This window comes from Gadus macrocephalus, chromosome 14, assembly GCF_031168955.1.
Source record: "Gadus macrocephalus chromosome 14, ASM3116895v1".
Lineage (NCBI taxonomy): Eukaryota > Metazoa > Chordata > Actinopteri > Gadiformes > Gadidae > Gadus > Gadus macrocephalus.
Genome location: NC_082395.1, coordinates 11,800,858 through 11,823,559, shown reverse-complemented (window position 1 = coordinate 11,823,559; position 22,702 = coordinate 11,800,858). Strand labels below are relative to the sequence as shown.

Sequence of the window (22,702 nt, the reverse complement as noted above, 5' to 3'; positions counted from 1 at the left end):
AAGCACTGATAAAAATATTAGATTTATGATGAGATCACTAAATATCTAAACTCTTTGGCGGAGACCATTACTGTAATTAACATCCACGAACTGACGAACAACAAAATGAACAATAAACAATTATTCTGAGAGAGACAAAATGACAAACACGTTTTTGTCATAATTTAAACTTAAACTTTTCTCACTGTCCTTGTTTTTGGTGAATGAATATTCCTCATGTCGCTCCATCCTATTCTAAGAATTTAAAGAGTTCCACAAATAAACAATTGGTCAAAGATAGTAAATGTTTTAAAGGAAGATTTAACAGGTTTCCAACAATTTTGGTCAGGCACACCATTTGGCAAAATAAAGGTCAAGCAATGATATATACTAGATCTTCTTGGGGGAGACAGCATAGAGCCTGGGGCGGAAACAAACCACCTCAAGGGGTGGAGTAACGGCATGTTTCCTGTTTTTTTTGTTTCTATCGAAGAAACCCAATCGCGCTAGTTGATGGAGCTTTCAGGGCCTTTCTCCAGTGGCCAGTCAACACTGTGTTGGTTGAAACCTTTAAAGATAGTTTTAAAGGTTACTATTGCTGGCCTGGTTTGGGTTCGCCAATTACGTGCCTACATATCGTCGCCTTGAACAACATGACAAAACATATATGAAGCGAAAGAAAATCAAAGTCCCCGTTCAACCAGATTTGGGCTTGTTTGCCATCAGACTTCAGATAGTGATCTAAGTTCTAATATGTCTGACTAATGAGACCCCAACATCTTTTTCCCAAGGTAACATAAATTAATGCAAACAGAACTTTACAATCAAGAAACACTAAATCGCATGAAGAATATGTGTGTCAAAACGAAATGTAATGATTTAGACGACTACAGTTGTGAATACAATCATGGTACCATGCCAAATTCTGTGTTATCTAGGGGGTAGGATTTCGAACTGAATTATGTAAAATATATTTTCTTTGTATTCTGACAACAACAAGAAAATGATATAAGAGGAGAATAGACAGGTTATAGCCTGCAGGATTAAAGGGCTCTTTGCCAAACTCCATGTAGGTCTATCCTATATACCTAGATCACTATTATGAAGAGAAGAGATTGCTTGTAGGCATAATGGATTAGAGGGCTTCATACAAAACTCCATCTAGGTCTGCATACCTTTTGCTACACCTGTACTTTTGACCCAGTTGTACCTTCTGATGGGAATGTGGAACGTGACCCACTCTGTGGACCAGCAGACCCTGCAAAGCGACGCTGGGTGGAGAGTAACCAGGTCAATGGTGCAGCCCTGAGGGAGACATAGAGATGTTGGGGGTGCCCTAGGGACCAATATTTTAAATAGATGTCAGGCCATGTTCCAGTTAACGTCCACTGGGCTGAAACAGAGCAGTCCAGAACACCTGGAGTAAGAGTTTAAAGAACATCAATTAGACTGAATTCAGCTTAACCACAACGTTAACAGAAGTTATGTTCAATATTAATCAAACCGACTTCTTTAACATGACTTAACAGGACTGAAATAGATTGGAGCTCAAGTAAGCTAACTAAAATTAACTTAATGACCCCAGAATATTGAAATAAAAAGACATTGTCTAAGAAAATGTGTCCTTCAAGCTGATGCTGTGCCTCTTTCAGTGCAATTTTTTTCTTGCATTTGGATTCATATAGGTCAAGATAGGTACCACATTGCATTGATCAATTTGAGTCAGAAAAGGGCACATTCTTACACACACACACACACACACACACACACACACACACACACACACACACACACACACACACACACACACACACACACACACACACACACACACACACACACACACACACACACACACATCATTTAATCTTCAATCATTCAAATTCCTCAAAGACTGAAGATAAGACAGGAGCCTATAACTGAACCCTAGGCCTTCTCAAATTAGAATTTAAGCTCTTTTCTAAAAGCCCTCACTGTGGTACGACCAATTAGTCAGGGAGGCCATTTACAAGATGAAGCGCCGCCAAGATCTAACAGTTAAATGAGAGATATTACGTAATGACATCACACAGAGTGTGTGAATAACTGACCTTTATTATGGCGGTGGAGTCACTGATCATAAACACCTTTAATGGCGGTTCTGCCCTGCCACCATCCTTAATGACACTCTCTCCCTAGACACCTACCGTCTTGCCATTTCATTAGGACAATACATACCCCCTCCTCCCTCCATGTTTTATTTGACCTGCCTCATTTACCGTCCTCTTCCTCTGCCTCCGATCCACCCAGCCTCTCACTGATGCGTCGCCCTGTGGAAGGACGTAATGGACCGAAATATCTCTCTCACTCGCTTTTCACATTTCCTCACATCATGCCGGTTTATGTTACGCTTCTTGGTTTTGTTTAATTTGATTAAATTCTATTTGACTCCAACTCAATAATGGGCCATTTATTTAATAAAGCGTGTAGGAGTGTTTTTATTGCCTACTTTCATCCTTTTGCAAATAGTGATGAATTGACTGTATACAATGTGGGCTTGGTTATACACTTTTTTGCCGCATGGGGCACAGCAGCACCACACTATGATTAAAAACTGTGCAGTGAAAATGTACTGTTCAGAATTGCTGTGAAACTTTATGAAATAGGTAAAAAAATATGATTTGTTTGGTATCAAATAGGCAAAAATATATGATTTATTTACGTTAAACAACATATATATATATATTTTAAGAAGAAGATCTTAATTGTTTGGTGGATACAGAAGTCACATCAGTGAGGGAACCCCTATGAATCATATTGGATGGAATAATGGCACAGCTGTTTACGTTCTACATAAATATTGGCACTTCTCCTTCCTACCACTTAGGGGCGCCAAAGCGACTAGACTTCTGTCGTCTTGAAAGGCAGCCAGCCTCGTCGCGCACTGATGACGTCGCTGCACCGTGTTGTGTGGCTTTAGCGCTAGCAAGCTAAAGTTTACGTTTGATTCCTGAATAATGTATATAAAAAAACGTATGTTCTTTGTTAAGAAGTGCTGCATTTAAATATCGCTTTCTTCATTTATGATACGAAGCGTTTCGAGAAAGGGAGAACGATGACAGATCTGTCAGGATCTCTCAGCAGAGAAGGATGGTATGTGCTTCTAGAGCAGACTGGCTATGTACAGTGCTAGCTGTACTATAATATTGCTGTTTTTTAATAATAATAATGAATACTTATCATTATTATAATGTTGTTAGAGGAATATCTGGTAATAATCTGACTTAATTCAGATTATTACCAGATATGAATATGTTCATATATGTAACATTGTCTTAGTGTACTATTCTTTTGCAATATTGGACTAACGTTATTTCATATTTTAAAACTGAAGCCTGCACTGTTGTTTCTCAATGTCTTTTTCCCCATGTATGTTTTATCTCTATCCTATGTATTTTTGAACTTGTATTAGTTAATTGTTACTTACAAGGTGCAGGATCCTGACATCCAAGGATTTCATTTCTATGAATAACTTCTACCACCATTGTACTACTACGTTATACAATAGCATAGCATAGTTGTGTTGAACTAGATTCGATTAAATTAAGCAAACTCATCGGTCGAAAATTATAGTGTGATGACTTAATTCAGTGAGACATTGTGTTGAACACCGTCAACTCAACCTGTTCTATTACTTAACCTTAATAGTTGCATGGGAGTATATTAGACATCACATTAAATATCCAGACTTTGGCTTTTTGATTCATTTATATCTTCTGTTTTATCCAATAAATGCCAATAACGCATTGCCTTCTGTAGTATTCAAATATAATAGTACATTGTATTTTGATGTTTATTAAGCATACATTCACTTAGAAGAGTCTTTATTCCCAAATGGTTCAGTATTTATTCAGAAGAAGGGTAACGTAGGGTTTGGGTCGTTTCCTTTCTGTTTCTGAATTCTGAATTATACGCAGTCTACCTGTAGGCAACTCAAGGTTGGCGACAGGTAGACTAGTTCTTACCGTTCAGTCAGAATAAATCACCATGATTTTAGATATGACTGGATGTTATGAAAGCATGGTTTGTAACAATAATTCGATTTGACACAATAGTAAGGTATAGATCTACTTATGACCAAAGATATGTTGAATAATTTGCCTTAGATGCATTTCATAGTAGTATACACATTTTAAGGTATGTCAGAATAAAACCTTGTATCGTGAATAATCCAATACCATATCTGATATATATCCATTTGTCTGTCATGTTGGACATATTTGTGTAACAGAGCTTTTTGGCAGTTCATTAGGCATGTGTTTTAGTAGTCACAATATAAATGATACACTGTTATTGATATGCTAACCGCTTCTGACCCCACTGCCGTGCTCCTCCATGCAGGCACCTCACTGATGCTGGGATAGCACAACTCAAAGGCACGAATGAGAAGGCTTCCCACAATGACATCATCCGTATAGCGCTTGATGTAAGTTATTTTTCAGAGAGTTCTTGCTGCTTTAATTTAAGATACATTTACCACAGTTGTCCTGCTTCTTCTCTTCATGTAAGTTAACATATGGCTTAATGTATGCCACCTGCTCTACGCTTTTATCTATAATTGATACATACTTTCTTAGTATGGGCCGTCCCAGTGGAAATGGAGCCCCCCGCCATTGCAGTGTTAGGGACATGCTCTCCCAATGGAGCTGGTAGAGCAGTGTCTTGTCTTGTCCATGTAGATCAATACAGGACGACTCGTCCTGTATTGATCTACATGGAGCAGGTGTCTGTGTTTCTCAGTATAAACAAACATCAGATCAGATTATGAAGTAGTTGCAATCATCCAACAAAAATGTTACCTTTTGGAAACATAAAGCAACTAAGACATTGACAACAACTTTTTTTAAAGTCAGATTTAGTCATTGAAACACATTATTTGTTAATGTTCGATAATGGTCAATGATTAGTTTCAATGATGTTGCATATTCTGTGTGGTGTCGACCTCAACTGTATTTTTTTTTTATTTCTACTAATCATTGTGAATATAGATGTATTATCTCTAGTTTTTATCTACTGTAGGTTCCATTCTGACACCAAAATGTCTCCTCTGGGCTTATTAATTACCATCTTATTTTTTCAGTGTCATTTACTATACTATGCTTTTATGTATAGGCTGATGTTCGCTATGTGTTTATAGATAACATATTTATTTATAGATACAATATTATTAAATTTCTTTACATGTCATTCATATTTACTCCTTTGTTTTCTTCCAGAGTGATCTGAGACCGATCGGCCGGAAGGTGCTTCCTTCAGAGATCAACAGTGGAAAAGTTGACAAGGTGAATCCAGCGGGGTCTGGTTCCCTGGAATATACTTTCCATTCTGCATTTTCCCTTAAAGAACAACGCTGGTCTGGATGTTAATAACTTTGTCACCTTCTCCCCTAGCATCACTAAAACATCCGTTGGCAATATAATTGTTCCAATATATTAGCAAGCTTTCCACAAATTTAAACATTAGCAATATATAACTTTGGTCTTTGTCATAGAAGGACTTTTATGGTGATTCACTGTCCTTAAAGAGTAGATCTGGCGATATGGTCCCACTAATCCACCAATATCTATTTAGCTATATTTAGGGTTGACTATCATTGAACATGGATTTAGTAATGGGGCAATGAGTAAGTAATTAGATCATGTTTTGTTAGTCAAATAAACCTGAATCTCTCTATTACAGCGTGTGAGACCAGGAAAAACCTCACTTCACATCCGACTTTTAAGCTCCCTCCAACAAGATGTGGCTACAACGTCAATTCTTTTTTTGCCAGGCTCTGTCAAATCTAGACAAAATGTTCCCAGAATGTAAACAAGGCCACACACTGGCATTGTTGCTTTTAGCCGCTGTTCAGGAATAGTTAAGAAGAGTAACAAATATGATAGTTTTATGTTTATATTTATTTTACCAGCGGTAGCTCTGTCAAAAAGATTCCCTGTGAGTGAGGCATGTATGGTGCTCTGCTTTCAACAGTTAGGAAATAAGAATTGATTAAACCTGATCCTGGGGAACCTGAAGTCGATTATGCATGCAGCAGTGCTGAACCAAAGCATACTGTTGCTCTGGATGTAGAGCAGCACTGTGCCATCCCTGTGTCCTCCATTGCATCGTGCACGCCTACATTTTATCGCAAGGGCCATGGTTGGATTAGTTCCCCCAAAGGGCCCCTGGCACTAAAACTGATAGCCCCCCACCCCCCCATTACAAACGCATTGCAATTGAAAATAATTGTGTATACATTTTCCTACATCTTACATCTAAGCATTTTATGTTATGTTGTAGTCGTAGTAGTAGTATGTGTTTTTACATAGTTTTGAAGCAGGATATATAGACTTTGCCTCAAAGCAGTGTTACTTTGCCAACGTTTGGTGGCATCCAGGCAATATATCAGAAACGTGTGTAACAGCATAGCCCTACTGTGGTGCTGTTTCTAAATAATAACACATATCTGTAGCAGCTTCTGCAGTTAGAATGTTTATTAAGATTGATAGTTAATTAAGATATTCGATAATCCATAGATATTAACACTCAATTAGTGGTGTGTGACGGGGGCCCAAAAACACGAGGGCCAGTACGAGTCCCGTGTGTCTAGCGGTGTACACCTGCAGAAGAGGCAGCCCGGTCAGCAGCACTCCTCTCTATAGAGCTGACGTTTGGTCAACATTTTTATACAACCTGCGAAATTACACAGTAGCCTACCCTTCCCCCGTCCCCAATGGATCTAACATTAAAAATGTCGGCATAGAAGTGTATTATGCTAGGTCTACAACAGTAAAAAGCAGGTCAAAACTGCGTGACCAGCCAACTCTAGTGTGGGTGGACATGGACTGCATAAAATAAAGATTAAAACTGATATATATCCAACCGATTTGATCATTAGGAATATCAAGAGAATGGGTCAAGTGCTGTGTCATATTTCTGTGAAGAATCGCATCGTGGAGGGCCCTTTGGTGCCCAGGGACCCCTGGGCACGTGCCAAGATTGCCCATATGGTAGATCTGGACTTGCCGAAGGCAACATTCAAAATAGTGAAGTTACTAAGCAACTAGCATGCAGTTCTCACCAAGCACCACTAGATGGCTCTCACACACCGAAGGAGCAGTGACCTGAAACCCCCCCCTCCCCCTCCCGTTTGGCTGTGAGTCTGAAGAGCTCTGTAATTAATCAGAAACGAAAAAATCTCCCAATGCATAGCAAAGACGAATTAAATAGCATGTGATGCTAACAGCCTGGTGTTCCCAGCGTGGTAGTGAGACTATTTATACACCATTATTCCATCCTAGCACCTACCCAGTGGCTGTTCAATGTATGATTAAGGTTTCTTAAAGAAGGGGAGTTTCAGAGGAAAGTCCTCTAATCTTCCGCTGTGTGTGTGTGTGTGTGTGTGTGTGTGTAGGTAGAGGGACCATGTGTGCTGCAGGTGCAGAAGGTGAGGAACATCGCGGCCCCTAAAGAGCAGGAGCATTCCCAGGCGGCGCCCCGCATGCTGCGCGTGCACATGACAGACGGACACACCAGCTGCCCAGCGCTCGAATACAAACAGCTGTCCAAGATCAGGTACACACACACACACACACACACACACACACACACACACACACACACACACACACACACACACACACACACACACACACACACACACACACACACACACACACACACACACACACACACATTCTGCTGTCTTCATCTCCTTGCCTTCTAGTCGCTCAGACAGGGAGCAGGTTAGTGTGGTAAGGACTTCCCAGACCATAGGTTCTGGGTTCGATCCCCCAACGTCCGCAGTCTACCGGTAGTCAACCCTACGAACCCAACCCCTACTTGCCCATTAATGACATGTGACTGAATTCATTGTAAGTCAAAATGGATGCAATCATTTAGCAAACACTTTGGAAATGTCTGCTAAATTATTAATTTGTTAATTTTATTATTAGCATTTGCCTAAGTCATGTTGTCCTCTGCACACAAGCTGAATTGGCTAGCATAGAAGAAAGCGTAGAAGAAAGAGAGCCCATTTACGGGACACTATTATGCGATGGGAAACCGCATGTGATACTGCTCTGCAGCTAAACTAAGTGCTTGCTAAATTAGCTGAGAATATAAAAAATTTTGCACAACGACGAAAGTCAAGCAGGTTTTTGCCTTGAATGAGTGTGATGTGAGAGGTCTATGCCACCACTCCTCTCCAAGTTGGAGAAAATATCCATAAAATATCCATAATGTGGGCCATGGGATGGCTTGGGATGATGGATCATCTAACATGGATCACATGTTAGATGTTCATGTTGGTGGGGACTAGTAATCTCCTAGTAAACAGTTATGTACTAGTAAACTAGTTCATAACTGTACAAACAGTTTCCATCCATGGGATGGATGAGGTGGGGAAATAATATTCACAAATAATAGCTGCATACTGTTGGACTAAAAGTTAACTTTTGTTGAGTTTAAGTAGAGGCATAAGTAACATAATTATATAAAAAACACTTTGGGAATTGGATCCCATGTGTCCTATCTTAAAAATATTTGGAGCTGGTACAGGGACATCTCTGAACTTTGGGGGGGGGGTTCTGCCAGCTAGTTTTTAGTAGTACCGATCTCGGTTCATTGAGAGTAGGCCTATTTCCATCGCAATTATATGAGCAATTCAGAAATGCATCTCTCTCCCTCTCCCTTCTGCACACAGGAGAACTTCTACACATGTACATATGTTTTATGCAATATTATTGTTTTTCAATATGATGTCGGGTTCAATTGCAAATTGCGGACAGGAGTCAGGGTATAGGGAGAGCCAACATTGCCTTGGTAAAGAGTGTGCACAAGTAACAAAAGCACAGCAACCGCAACCACTCTAGCTGCAGTACTGTGTTGGCGTGCAAAGGTGGCACACTTGTTCCAGCTTCCCGAGCTAACCTCATCCATCACGTCTCTGAATGTCTCACCGTTCCCTGCACTCTAACCCTGAACGCCTATAAACTTGCGCAAAAAGGGAGGACATTCAAGGACAGAGTGAATGTATATGCCGGCACCCTAATAGGCAGACACTGTAAATGTTGAGCACGCGAGTATGAAAACATAAGCAGCAAGCAACTAACCCCAAGTATCAAACTTAAATATTACAAATATACTATAGTACTTCACATTAAATGAAATTTTACTTGCATTGAAAGTTCAAGAGCGGCCCTCTATAAGTGATGAGGGTAATGTTAAGACTTACACTGTAATGTATAATACTACTTTCACTAGGATTCTTTTTAAATAGTCACCATTCACAATAGTTACCAATGTTAACACTCACACTGTATATAGTTCTTTTACTCAGATTATTTGGAACTTTTAGGATTCATTATGGTTACTAATATTAAGACTTCCGCTATATATTTCATACTTTCCCTTGGGTTATTTTGTGTGTGATGTGTGTGTTGTGATTCAGTGTTGTGATTCACAGTGGTTTCCTCTATTTTAAAGCAGACGCTCACAATAAACATTGCCGCATTTAGCTGTGTAATCACATCATCTTAAACATTGTTTACCAGTCCTGTCTGGCGTCTCTGCTGAATTTCAGCTCTTTTTTTTCATCTGCAATCTCCGCTGTTCCTCTGTCCTCAATTTCCTGTTATCCCTCCTCCAGCTTGTTTCACACAGATAGCCTAACTCTATCTCTCACACACACACACACACACACACACACACACACACACACACACACACACACACACACACACACACACACACACACACACACACACACACACACACACACACACACACACACACACACCATCTCTGAAACACGCACACCCCTTCTCCCCTCCTTGTCAACATCTCCTCTCTATTTTCCCTTTATCTGCTGTTTCCACTCTGTGGCAGCTGATCTACTAACCACTTCCCTGGTAATGACATCTCCATCCCGGCAGCGGTGGCCGCAGCGACCGCTGCCATGACAACCAGTGCAGGCTGTACAGGTGGAGGGGGGGAGAGAACAGAACAAAAGCTCTCTTCATGAGCTGCATACATGCAGAGACACAAACACCACGTCTTACTGTGTGTGTGTGTTTGTGTGTGTGTGTGTGTGTGTGTGTGTGTGTGTGTGTGTGTGTGTGTGTGTGTGTGTGTGTGTGTGTGTGTGTGTGTGTGTGTGTGTGTGTGTGTGTGTGTGTGGGTCTGTTGTGTCAATTTGTATGGTGAGTCAGTGTGTGTGTGTGTGTGTGTGGTGTTTGCGTGTCTTGCATTTAGGGTGTGTGTCTATGGGTAAGGGTGTGTGTGACTGAAACATCTGAAAGTCAGGGAAAATAACAGTGCATTAAGTAGCAAGAAGGATCCAACTGTGTCTGCTCTCTGCGGGAGTCCGTGTGTGTGTTTGTGTGTTTGTGCGATTATGTGTATTTTGCTGTGGGTTTTTGTCTGCATCTCTATCCATTTTGTGCGTGCACGTGTTTTACAGTGTGTGTATGTATGTGCGTGTAGGAGACCTTGCTGACTAGGACAGCCCAGTGTTTTAGATTGAAATCCATTCTAGCCACGCTGACATCTGGTGGCTGGAGCTCGGTAATGAGGGAGGGCCTGATGACGTATGATGAGACACACACACATGCACACACGCACACACATGGGCCTGGCCTCCCCTGGACCTGCTCCATGTAATTTAGAGAGTGGTGGGGGGGAGGGAGAAAAAGGAGGCTGGGGCGTAGAGGTGGGAGGAGATTGAGGGGAGAATTTTGAGGTGGGAGGAGAGTTGAAGGCAAGGGTATGGAGGGGTTAGGCTATCGAGGTGATTCCGTATTCATAGTATTTCATTTTTTTTTACTTTTTCTTCTATTCATGCTACTGTCCTGCACTTTCTCCTCTGACAAACTCATGTCCTCCCTTTTCTCAGTTTGAACACCCCTCCTGGAACGAAGGTGAAGCTACTTGGTACGGTCCAGGTTAGAAATGGCTTCCTGCTCCTGGAGGATTCCAAGATTTGTGTCCTGGGAGGGGAGGTTCAGTTCATGGTGGAGAAATGGGAACTGCAGAGGGTGAGGCTTGTGGCTCGCATGTTTTTTTTGATCAAGTCAACGGGGTTACGGGATGTCAAGCCCGACGATCATCCACACGCCAGTTGGTGAAGTGGTCCGTTGTCATGGTTTCAGAGTTTGGCCAAACACAGCCGGAGTAACATCGGAGCAGAAGGAGGACCTCCGCCCTTCGTACCGTTTGGACAGGTGGGCGGAAAGATTAGGACAACACAAAATACTTTAACAATCACCACAATACCACTGTGACAACAACAATAAAACTACAACCACCACCACATCCTCAACAAACGAAATACGACAACTAAATAACAACTTCAACAGTGCAGCTACAACTTCCACTACTACCTAAACAATTAAACTACGAATACCAGAATTACCTCAGCCACAAAGTTAAAACTACCATCTCATCGCAACAATAAAAAAAACTACTACAATTACACAGCCACAACACTATATCAACAACGAAAACAACCTTTAACAAAATACAACAACCTCAACAATAAGAGCCCAGCAAAATAACTTGGCACCCACCACAACGATAAATGACAAACATATGACACAATCACCATCACAACAACACCACCTACCACAGGAGTGCCGTAGTAACCTCTGTCTACCGCTACAGAAGTGTGTGAGGCAGGAGGAGGTGGACAGTAAGGCCCTGGACCGGAGGAAGACCCTTCAGAGCCCCACCCCCCTCAAGCCCGAGGAGAACGAGCAGTTTGAGAAGCAGCGCACGGCCGCCATTGCTGAGGTTGCCAAGACCAAGGAGGTGAGGCATTACGTTTCCATGTTAAACCGTCTACACCTGACGCGAGCGCGAGACCAATGACTGTATGGCGTGTTCGAGATGCATCGTACAACACCTGCACGAGTTGCAAAGGGGGAAATCTCCCAGCTTTCTTGCGATTTCCCCGGAGGCGTGCCCCCTTTAACCTGTTGAACTCGTGCTCCTGAGAGCCCACCGAGTTCAGCGAGGCTAACCGTAAGACTCGACGAACCAAGATGGCTGCAACCATAATGAGATGTATTTTCTTTGTATTTGTGCCACGTTGGCCTAAATGCTCTTATCCACTTGATTACATTGCTGCTTTAATCCGGTCACCAATTTATGCGTTGCACGGTCAGGCTGTGTGCAATACAATGTCGAGTTTTGTTGTTCGGGCTGGTTTGCAAAAGAGGCTAATGTAGCTACCACTAACAATGACCAGCCAATGACTGTTCTTCCCGACTCGTCATGTAGCGATGCCCACAAAGTCAAATGGGAACGCCATAAGTGCTAAATACATGAAATAATGTCACAAGAGCAAAGTGGTGTATGACGTATCTCAAACGCACCATTTGTTGGCTTTTGTACACTAGGGCGTGGCATCTCATTGCACCAGGCAAACAATCAAGTATATAATCAAGCCATTATAATCAATTAAGATCCGTTCTTCAATTATTGTTTCCCAACTCTCAGTCACCCTCTAGATAATTAGATCGGTAACTTGTGTAACTTTCCAGTTGCCCACCTGTTCATGCCCACCTGATCATCATGTTGTTACTTGGATTGGTCACCTGTCTAATAAACCTATCACTCTGGCTAATTTGATTGGTTACCTATGTAACTGACCTGTTGCTCACCTGTTGGTTTCCAGCTAGCTAATTGGATTAGTTACTTTTGCAAATAAACGGTTGCTTACCTGATGATCTCCTGCTAGCTAATTGGATTGGTTGCTTGTGTAAGTATCCTGTTGCTCACCTGTGGCTCACTGGTTGGTTACTTCTCATGTCTCTGTGCTCAGGCTCCTCGCACATTTGGCGGCGGGGGAAATGCTGGCGGGAACCTGATTAGCAGTGGCTCCTCCTACCGCGGCCGAGACTCCCACGCGTACCGCCAACGAGAGGATCGAAGCGAGTGGACGGAGAGGAGCGACAGCCGACAAGATGGGAACTACAGGGAGCCAGGGAGGGAGAGCAGACAGGATGGGAACTACAGGGAGCTGGTGAGGGACACCACTAATCATTACATCCCATTACATCCTGACATTACATCATTGAGCTCTTAGCACTTTCTTCATTAGCCAGAGGTCAGGGCAGGTTGGAGTCTCGATGGGTTGCTGGTTAAATCATTGATCCTGAGAAGGGTACAATGATTTAAATCCCGCCCAGCTCTCCCTCCCTCCCTCTCTCGATCTCCTTCTTGCTCTTCCTCCCGTTACTCCCTCCCTCTCTATAGCTCTTCTTCTGCCTCTTCCTCCCGTCCCCTCTCTCTAGCTCCCCTTCTCACAGTAGCATGATATAGCCCTCAAGTCTTAAGTTCATCCTCAAGGCCTTTGATAAGAGATATTATCTGTGGCTTGGGACTGGAAAGAGAGCAGCTCTGGTCAACAAAACCCTCTGCTTTCGGTTCATATGAAGTGCTGAAGTGTTTTCAGGAAGCCCTTTGAGAGAGGAATGCTTCCTTTTTGTTAGCATGATGGCCCTCTCTGAAGTATTATTGGTTGCAGTGGCACTATGACTAGCCCTGCTAATTAGAAAAACTCTGAAGAGCTTGCCTAGCTCTCTCCTCTAAGGACACCACACACTCATGTTGTTTCCCAGCGAGATTCCTGTTTTGATTGGCTAATTACGAGAATGCTTGGTGGTGCCAGTACTGGGCATACTGGACGAGTGTCTGGCTCGGAAACCGGCTGGACATGACCAGTGGAAATTCACAGCCCCACACTATCATCACCAACACAGTATCATCACCAGCCTACGCTATCACCACCAATACATTAATCAGCGACACACTATCATCATGATACATCCCAACTCTCCCGATCCCTCCTCCCAGCCTCACTTAGTACCGTTCTCAATCCTTCCCATTGGGCTTTGAATCTTGTCTAATGACCACTGATTATATTCTGCTCACTCACATTCACCTATTCATGTAAAAGATTAATAATAATGTGATACAGCTGATTTGTGTGTGTGCAGCCCAAGGTTCTTTCTTCCTCAAACTAAACAGGGGTCTAGTTATAACAGATAATGGTTAAATCCGCCAGACACTGATTATTAAAGTTAGCAAGACTATTTCTGACCTTGTGTATTTTCCTAAAATGCATAGCTCTGGCTATGCCATGTACCTTAAGGCGTCAGTGTTTCAAATTATTAAACGTTTCATTATACAATAGGAATGGATGCGTTGGCATTTATTTGCAGATTGAAAGACAAACGCATTGATGTCAGAAGTCAAGCATGTAATCCTTGACTTCATCGCCGGTTTAATTAGTAACAATCATTTATAGCCTACATGTTTATTTTTATTTTTCAAAGAAATGTTGTTGTTTTCAATCTCATTGACATTGTAGACTGTCCTTTTTGTTAGAATAACTAAACTCATAGATCTAATGCAAACATGAACAACCGACATTAATGTGGGCTTTGGACGTCATCGTAGCAAGAGTCACCATTCCGAGAATCCTTCTATGGCCAATTATACGTTAACAGCAAAGGTTTCCGCAATTGCAATTGTTTGTCAGTGCGTTTTTATATATTATGAGTCGATGTTGTTGTACATCTTTAAAACTTTTTTAACTGTGATTCTTGTAGACATCCTTTAATTAATCAAGTGGGCTGGGAAGGCTTAACGCAAATCTGCCAGTTTTGAAAAGGACAATGAACTGTAGGAAGACTTCTCTCCCTGTTCTGTGTTATTCTATCAAGAATGGACATCCCCCTGTTTCCTTCTTTATCTGGTTCTCTGATAATCCCTCCTCCATCTCCGCCTCTTTTCTCTCCTTAAATTTTCAACATTCATTCATTGTGTTCGTTGTTTCACTCATCCTATCACATCCCTGACACATACTTACCTACCTGACCTTCCTCGAACAAAGTACTCCTCATCTGTTCTGCTTCCTCAGAATGGGTTTTTAATCTCTCTCTGTGTCACTTTCTCCTCTATATAACCCCCCCGCCCATCTCTTCCTCCTCTCTCTATGTATCACTTTATATCCTTCTCTCTCCTCCCTCTTCTGTCTCCTTCTTTCTTTCTCTCCTTCTTACCCTGCTCACCCTCTCCTCCCTCTTTCTGAGATCTTATCTGAGATTGTGGAATAATAATATTTTGTCAATAAATGTAAATTCCCCCTCCGTCTCTCTGCCAGGTGGATGAGCGGGCCCTGAAGGACATCATGGAGATGGGCTTTGATAAAGAGGACGCTCGGGTGGCTCTGATGGACCACAACAACAACTTGGAGGCTGCTCTGAATAGCCTGCTGACTGCAGCCACTAGCCCTGCCCCTAGCCCCACCCCTAGCCAGGGCCCAAGCAGACACGGCTCGTCCTACGACATGCACGGGTCCGACCCCGGCAGGCCCCCACCCAGGGGTATGTACACATACGTATACTCTTCCACAGGCACACACACACACACACACACACACTCTTGCACACACACATACATTCAACCACTGCATGAAAATTATACCTTTTATTCACTCTCTACAAAATCCCAAGAGGCGATAAACAGTGTTTTCGAGAGAGATATAGATGAGAAAGTTCTCCTAGACTCACTCGCACAACAAAACACATCCATAAGTGTGTGTGCGTGTGTGTGTGTGTGTGTGCGCAGGCAGGGGCAGGGGCAGGGGCAGGGGGAGAGGGCGGTCGAGGGGTGAGGATGAAGAAGATGGAGAGGGAGCAGGTGGAAGGCCGTCTGGACCCAGCACGCTGTTCGACTTCTTGGAGTCAAAGATAGGATCGTTCTCCATCAATGGTTGGTGTGCTTTCTGGTCATACTGTCTGTCTCTATCTCTGTCTGTCTGTCTCTATCTGCACTGAACTCTGGCTTCAATACCTGTATGTTTAATTTGTTTAATAAAAGTCCATTCTGAGAGACTACGTTGTTTAGAATATTAACATTGTGTGTATGGCTGTGTTATGTGTACATGAATGTGGTGTTTATCTGTGTGTCTATGTTGAGTAGTTTATTAACATTGTGTTAATGTGTAGTTTATCAATTTGTGTTCATGAGTTTGTTTGTTTATGTTGTGTAGTTTGTTAAGTTTGTGTTTTTAGTTTAACAACATTATATTTAGTTTATTAAGATTCAGTTTCGTTTTTTAACTTAGTGTTTATGTGTGTGTTTATGTTGTGCAGTTCATTAACATTGTGTTAACTGTTGGTGTGTTGTTTATTAATATTGTGTATTTTGTGTTTTGTCAGATTCTAAGCCCCAGGAGCCAGCAGGGAGGCCCCAGGACGGGAGATCTTCCTTCTCCTCCTCCTCGGACCTCCACTCCTCTTCCAGAGCCTCTTTCTCCCAGCGGACCCCCAGACCCCCACGCTTCAACAGGGACACAGACTTCCCCCGGCCTGGCCAAGACCCTCACGCCACCTCCACGGCCCACCAGGGCTCCACCCACTGGCCTGGCCCCGACAGAGGCCCTCGTGGTGGGACCGACCGCTTGCCCAGCGGCCGCAGGGACTTCCAGAACGACCACAACACCAGCACCTCTTCCTTTTCATCATCCACGTCTGTGCTCGGCCAGCCCAAGGTTCCCCCGCCCCCACCAACCTCACGCTCAGAGAGCTTCCACCAGCCGGCCCCACGCTCAGAGAGCTTCCACCAGCCGGCACCACGCTCAGAGAGCTTCCACCAGCCGGCCCCACGCTCAGAGAGCTTCCACCAGCCGGCCCCACGCTCAGAGAGCTTCCACCAGCCGGCCCCACGCTCAGAGAGCTTCCACCAGCCGGCCCCACGCTCAGAGAGCTTCCACCAGCCGGCCCCACGCTCAGAGAGCTTCCACCAGCCGGCCCCACGCTCAGAGAGCTTCCACCAGCCGGCCCCACGCTCAGAGAGCTTCCACCAGCCGGCACCACGCTCAGAGAGCTTCCACCAGCCGGCCCCACGCTCAGAGAGCTTCCACCAGCCGGCCCCACGCTCAGAGAGCTTCCACCAGCCGGCATCACGCTCGGAGAGCTTCCACCAGCGCAATGCTCGCAATGGAGAAGTTGGCGCAGGGGAATCGAACCACCGAAGAGGCCCCAGAGAGAACTCTGCGATGCCCAAGCTCGGTGATCCACCAGCGCCTGAGGGCAGGGGGGTGGGAGTGACGAGACGCAGCGACTACAGAGCCGAAGATCCCGGTAGGAGGCGAGCGGGGAGGGGGGACCGGCCGATCTCGTGGACGGAGACGCCCGCCGCGGTGACCGACCAGGACGTCGGGGGCGTGTCCCGGGACACGCGGCCCAATAGGGGTGCGGATCCTGCCCTCAATGGGGACTGGGAGCAGAGGAGAACCGGGCCCATCAAACCTGACGTCACGGCGACGCCCTTCCGTAGAGAAGACCCTCCCCCCCAGGCCAGGAGGATCCCCCCACACACGGGACCCATCAAACCCGACATCGTCGCAGCACTCCCCAGAGACGCCCCTCCTCCCAAGAGAACTGCCTCCCAGAGAGGGCCCAGCCAGGGAAGGCCAGGCCAAAAGCCAGTCCAGGACAAAATCCAAGGTCCTAAGGGGTCGGAGAAAGGTCACACGGGGGAGTCATCGTGGAAACCAGGAGACCAGTGTATGGCACCCTACTGGGAAGATGGCAAGGTAAGGAACATGTAAAGAACCTGGTTCAAACCACCAGGCACTACAGCCATTACAAGCCATTTTTTTATTGATTTGTTCAAGGTCCCACTTGCGATGTCGCTACTTCTATAGTGACATCGCAGGTTGGGTCAGAGATATGATTGAAGGATCAGATTAGCAGTTTGTACAGTGCAATGGGAAGGCTGGTTGGCTCGCCACCCGGGAAATTCACTTGGTGGAAAACTAGGTGGTGCCCTTAAAGGTTCATTAGCACCAAAAGCGAAGCGAATATCCTACTCACGTTTCTCAGACAAGTGATTGTGCATCGACCAAAATCCGCGGGAAAGGTCAAATGTGAATGAGTGAATTGAATGAATTTGCATCGTTTGCATGAGTAGAATCGCACATAACAAAAGGGTCGTGTCTGCTCATTCACGTAATCGAGCAATCGTGCGCAAAATACATTTCAAAGTCCATTCTGCAGAGAAAATTCAAATCACCGGCAAAATGGGCTGGGGGTCTAACACCATATAGTATATATAAACTATAACTGCATTTCACATTAATCGCAAATATCTCGCTGCTTTGGGTTTTCCTTTGTAGACGCGTTGAGAGGATGCGCGGAAGAATCCGCTGTCAGTGCGTCTGCAGTGTTACAGTGATACAAGGGTTTATCCAATAAGTGGCAGTGTAACCGCGCACCATTGGCATGTATGCACGCTTGTCTGCATGTGTGAACGAGAATGACAGGGAGAAAGAGTGCTATGCGTAGATGAATGAACAGAACGATATTTATATTTAGAAATCGCGGAAAAAATAAAATGCTGAATCAATTTGTGGCGCTCAGTGTTCATTCTGTGGCGCTGCGCCACACATTGGTCTGTGTGTGGGAAACACTGACTCGCTCTGCACCTTAGCTTTTTTGAACGCACGGTAAGATGTGCTGGTGAGACATGTGGATGAGATAGGTGTTTAGCAGTTACACACAGAGCTGGGATGGATGGGAGTTCAATGTGTGGGTATAAAACAAAAGGTAATGAAATGAACTTGGATGTCTAATTTGTTTATATGTGTGTGATCTGCTTGTTCAGACAATCTGCATTAGAAAACACTTCCAGCTGCTGTCCATTGTATAATTAATGCATCAGTGCTTGTTGTTAAAACCACTTTATAGTTTGTCCACAAATGCATTTGGACCACTCCAGGTGTTACACGCAGGTGCATTTTCCAGTTTTTCTTTTCAATGATCTCATCAAAGACGTTGCCATGTAAATATTATCCTTTAGCGAAAGGGACTTCCCTCTGTGAAGAACACTCAATGTTATTTGCTCTCTCCCTCGCTCACTCTCTCCCCTCCCGTTAACCCTCGATCTCTCCCTTTCTCTGTTCCTTTCACGCTCCCCTTTGGCTGTCGTTGCTCTTCCTCTTGGACCTTCCTCCTTCTCCTCTCACTGTCTTTCACTCTGTCCCATCTCCCTGCTTCAACCTCAACGTCAATGTCTCCCTCCCCCTCCCCCTCCCCCTCCCCCTCCCACTCCCCCTGTCGGCCTCAGTTCTACCGAGCGAGGATCGATGCGGTGCACGCCTCCGGCTGCACAGCGGTGGTGGTCTTCAGCGACTTCGGCAACTGTGAAGAGGTCCTACTGCACAGCATCAAATCTGCAGCCCCGGGCCCCTGGGTGAGGAACTAAGGAAGCCTTTAGGAGCCAGTTAGAGTGGGAGATACGAGACTAGACAGGAAGTTGTGGCTTCTTATTTCTGACCGATCGCAGGTATCTTTAGGCGTAAAAAAAAAACAGTTTTTCATTGTTGTGATCACTCTCTGGGTTACTGAGAGATACACCTGATTGTTGATGCAATTATACTACAAACACTACCAATGTTCTTCAACTAGTCACTTGTAGTCAATAGTTAGAGCAACAGAAAAAGGCGTAATATTGTCACATCCATATGAACCCAATAAAACATCGTTGATGTAAAGTGTTGTGAGTATCGCACAAATGTAGAGTCACTTTAGTAGCCTCTTTCCCCTTGACTAGTTTCATCTTCCTTATGCCTATATCATATAGATAATATACTTATGATTGCAATACATACATACCCACTTTAACCAATCAATAAGATCAGTAATTAGATGGAAGAATCATCAGTGTTACTTCTTGGGCTGGTCAGGATATTATTACTTTGGTGTGACTCCCAACTGCAAGGTTCTGGATTCAAATGTCCCCCCAATGTCCACAGACTACCTGTAGGTATTCTGGAGCTAGGTGCTCCCTACCTGCTCCTTTATGACACGTACCAGAAACACGGCGCTTTGGTAAAGCGTGTCTGGTGGATGACTCGTGGGAGGTGGGGTGGGGGAGGGGTTCAGCATGCTGGCTGCTGTAAAGTGGCGGTGGTTTAAAAAAAGAGTAAGAGGGAGAGAGATGGTGTTAAGGTGAAGCGAGGTGGAGAGGCCTCCAGCATGTATGATGGAGGATCGGTGAAGGGCTGAGGGTTGTCCACTGGGAGGGGGTTAAAGGTTAGGGTAATCCGGGTTGTGGGTAATCCAGTGTAAGGAGGTAAGGGTAATCCAATGTAAGGGGTGAGGGGGTGAGGGTAATCCAGTGGAAGGGGTGAGGGTAATCCAGTGGGAGGGATGAGGGGGTGAGGGTTATCCAGCGGGAGGGGTGAGGGGGTGAGGGTAATCCAGTGGGAGGGGTGAGTGGGTGAGGGTAATCCAGTGGAAGGGGTGAGTGGGTGAGGGTAATCCAGTGGAAGGGGTAAGGGGGTGAGGGTTATCCAGTTGGAGGGGCAAGAGGTTAGAAAGGGATGAGTGGTTGATGGTAGTCCAGTGGGAGTAGTGATGGTAGTCCAGTGGGAGTAGTGATGGTAGTCCAGTGGGAGTAGTGATGGTAGTCCAGTGGGAGTAGTGGTGGTAGTCCAGTGGGAGTAGTGATGGTAGTCCAGTGGGAGTAGTGATGGTAGTCCAGTGGGAGTAGTGATGGTAGTCCAGTGGGAGTAGTGATGGTAGTCCAGTGGGAGTAGTGATGGTAGTCCAGTGGGAGTAGTGGTGGTAGTCCAGTGGGAGTAGTGATGGTAATCCAGTGGGAGTAGTGATGGTAGTCCAGTGGGAGTAGTGATGGTAGTCCAGTGGGAGTAGTGATGGTAGTCCAGTGGGAGTAGTGGTGGTAGTCCAGTGGGAGTAGTGGTAGTCCAGTGGGAGTAGTGGTGGTAGTCCAGTGGGAGTAGTGGTAGTCCAGTGGGAGTAGTGGTGGTAGTCCAGTGGGAGTAGTGGTAGTCCAGTGGGAGTAGTGGTGGTAGTCCAGTGGGAGTAGTGGTGGTAGTCCAGTGGGAGTAGTGGTGGTAGTCCAGTGGGAGTAGTGGTGGTAGTCCAGTGGGAGTAGTGGTAGTCCAGTGGGAGTAGTGGTGGTAGTCCAGTGGGAGTAGTGGTAGTCCAGTGGGAGTAGTGGTGGTAGTCCAGTGGGAGTAGTGGTGGTAGTCCAGTGGGAGTAGTGGTGGTAGTCCAGTGGGAGTAGTGGTGGTAGTCCAGTGGGAGTAGTGGTAGTCCAGTGGGAGTAGTGATGGTAGTCCAGTGGGAGGGGGGCTGAGGGGGATAGGGAGTAGTCCAGGTGTGGGGCAGGGGTCTACCTGTTCGTCGTCCTGTCAGTCGCTAACACGCGTCGTGTTACCGTGTCTGCTGACAGGAGGAAGACGACGGTTGCTATGACGACTCGATGGAGTTTCGTGACGGCGGCGACGGACAGATGCGGACGGCTCGACCCACGCAGCAATATTACCAGCCCCCTCGGGCGCGGGACTAGCCACGCCCCCCAGCTAGTCAGCCACGCCCCCACCCCGAAAGCGCCAGTAGGTTACATAAGGGCTGAGCTCAACACCTTGTTAAAACAAGACACGATCACAGAACTGTTTGCACGTTGGCATCCCGGGTGGGGAAAATATGTAGCATTATTAAAATGATAACTCGTTTTTGTGATGTGTTATTAAAGTGCACGCATAAACCAAAAAACTCACTTGAACTTGACATAACTGAAGCCAAGACAAACTCTAGCGAGTGGAAGTGGAATCAAAATTTTGCCACATTTATTTATTCTCACCTTCAAGTTGCACTTGGAGGTTAGCTTAATGTGTGCTACCATTGTACCAAACGTTTCCTATCCATATGGTAGAGAAGATACAGCAGGTAGGAGCTTCTAAAGTCCCCACTTGTGATCACCTGAAATGCAGACAGGGTAGCAGGTGATTTCTGACTATTAAGCTCCATATATTTGATGAATTTTTTTTTTAAAGGTCTTAAGGTTCTTTATGTACAAGCAGATGTGCCTAATGATTGGTAGGCACAGGATAACCACTACTAATCCCTTAGTGCAGTACGATGCGCTGACATCCACCGGGACACAGATATAAAAATCTGCTTCAGAACTAGAAATTGCGGTCTAAAACAGGTCGGGAGCCACTGTTTTAGTGTATGGTCAACCAATAATAATCCCAGCCCCCACCAACACAGCTGAGGCTCTTGGGATGCATTGGGGCACAGACTTGTATAACTTCACAGAAGTTTACATTACAGGAGACGGTTTACATGGAGTAAGGACTTTTTTTAAAGAAGCATTTTATTGTGTGCTTAGTAATCACCTGTTGTTTTTTTCTATCAATCTATATCCACACTTGTTTCAGTGAGAAAGAAACACTCTTTCCTCGATGTTCCCGAGTTCTTCCTGACTAACGAAGGCTCCGCATCTTCCCAAAGATGGAGAAGACTTTTTCAAAGGGCTTTGGACAAGAGCTAAACTAATAACCTGACGTCAATTTCCAAGGACTTTGTTACGGACTCTTATCTCTTGTAAATTGTATGAGGGTTTATAGACCGCCTGCATTATCATGTTAATAAACTACAGTTGCAAATATCTGCCATGTCTATTGTTAAGTTTCTGTGCCCTATGGAATCCGCCAGGTTTTAAAATGACTGCCTTCCTCTTTCCTTCTCGGGGTCGGGTAGATAAGCTAATGAAGTTTTGGAATTCAATTACCACCTCGGATAAACTAAATTACTCCATCAGATAAGGTAAAATCCATCCCAAACTTTGGTCGGAAAAGATAAGCCTATAAAATAATGTC

The 22,702-nt window shown here is 44.7% G+C and overlaps 1 protein-coding gene across 3 annotated transcripts; it reads left to right on the top strand.

Annotated features, from left to right (window-relative positions):
* Nucleotides 1–2,892: 2,892 nt before the first annotated feature.
* Nucleotides 2,893–22,493, top strand: tdrd3 (tudor domain containing 3). Of its 3 annotated transcripts, XM_060070954.1 has the most exons (14): nucleotides 2,893–3,111; nucleotides 4,360–4,444; nucleotides 5,235–5,300; nucleotides 7,412–7,572; nucleotides 10,892–11,033; nucleotides 11,148–11,219; nucleotides 11,659–11,805; nucleotides 12,821–13,021; nucleotides 15,167–15,389; nucleotides 15,634–15,777; nucleotides 16,227–17,605; nucleotides 19,138–19,263; nucleotides 21,271–21,433; nucleotides 22,262–22,493. In XM_060070954.1, exons 1-13 carry the CDS (start codon nucleotides 3,074–3,076, stop codon nucleotides 21,385–21,387), a joined length of 2,901 nt encoding a protein of 966 aa, XP_059926937.1. In that variant the 5' UTR covers nucleotides 2,893–3,073; the 3' UTR covers nucleotides 21,388–21,433; nucleotides 22,262–22,493. The 3 variants fall into 3 exon arrangements, with proteins under 3 accessions (XP_059926937.1, XP_059926938.1, XP_059926936.1); XM_060070955.1 differs by lacking the exon at nucleotides 21,271–21,433; XM_060070953.1 differs by having other exon boundaries at nucleotides 21,271–22,493.
* Nucleotides 22,494–22,702: the final 209 nt, after the last annotated feature.

Coding starts and splice junctions, on each gene's coding strand:
- tdrd3 (XM_060070954.1), top strand. CDS start 3,074: ATGACAGATCTGTCAGGATCTCTCAGCAGAGAAGGATG. Junction 11,034..11,147: donor AGAAATGGGAACTGCAGAGG/GTGAGGCTTGTG, acceptor TCATGGTTTCAG/AGTTTGGCCAAACACAGCCG. Junction 15,778..16,226: donor AGGATCGTTCTCCATCAATG/GTTGGTGTGCTT, acceptor GTGTTTTGTCAG/ATTCTAAGCCCCAGGAGCCA.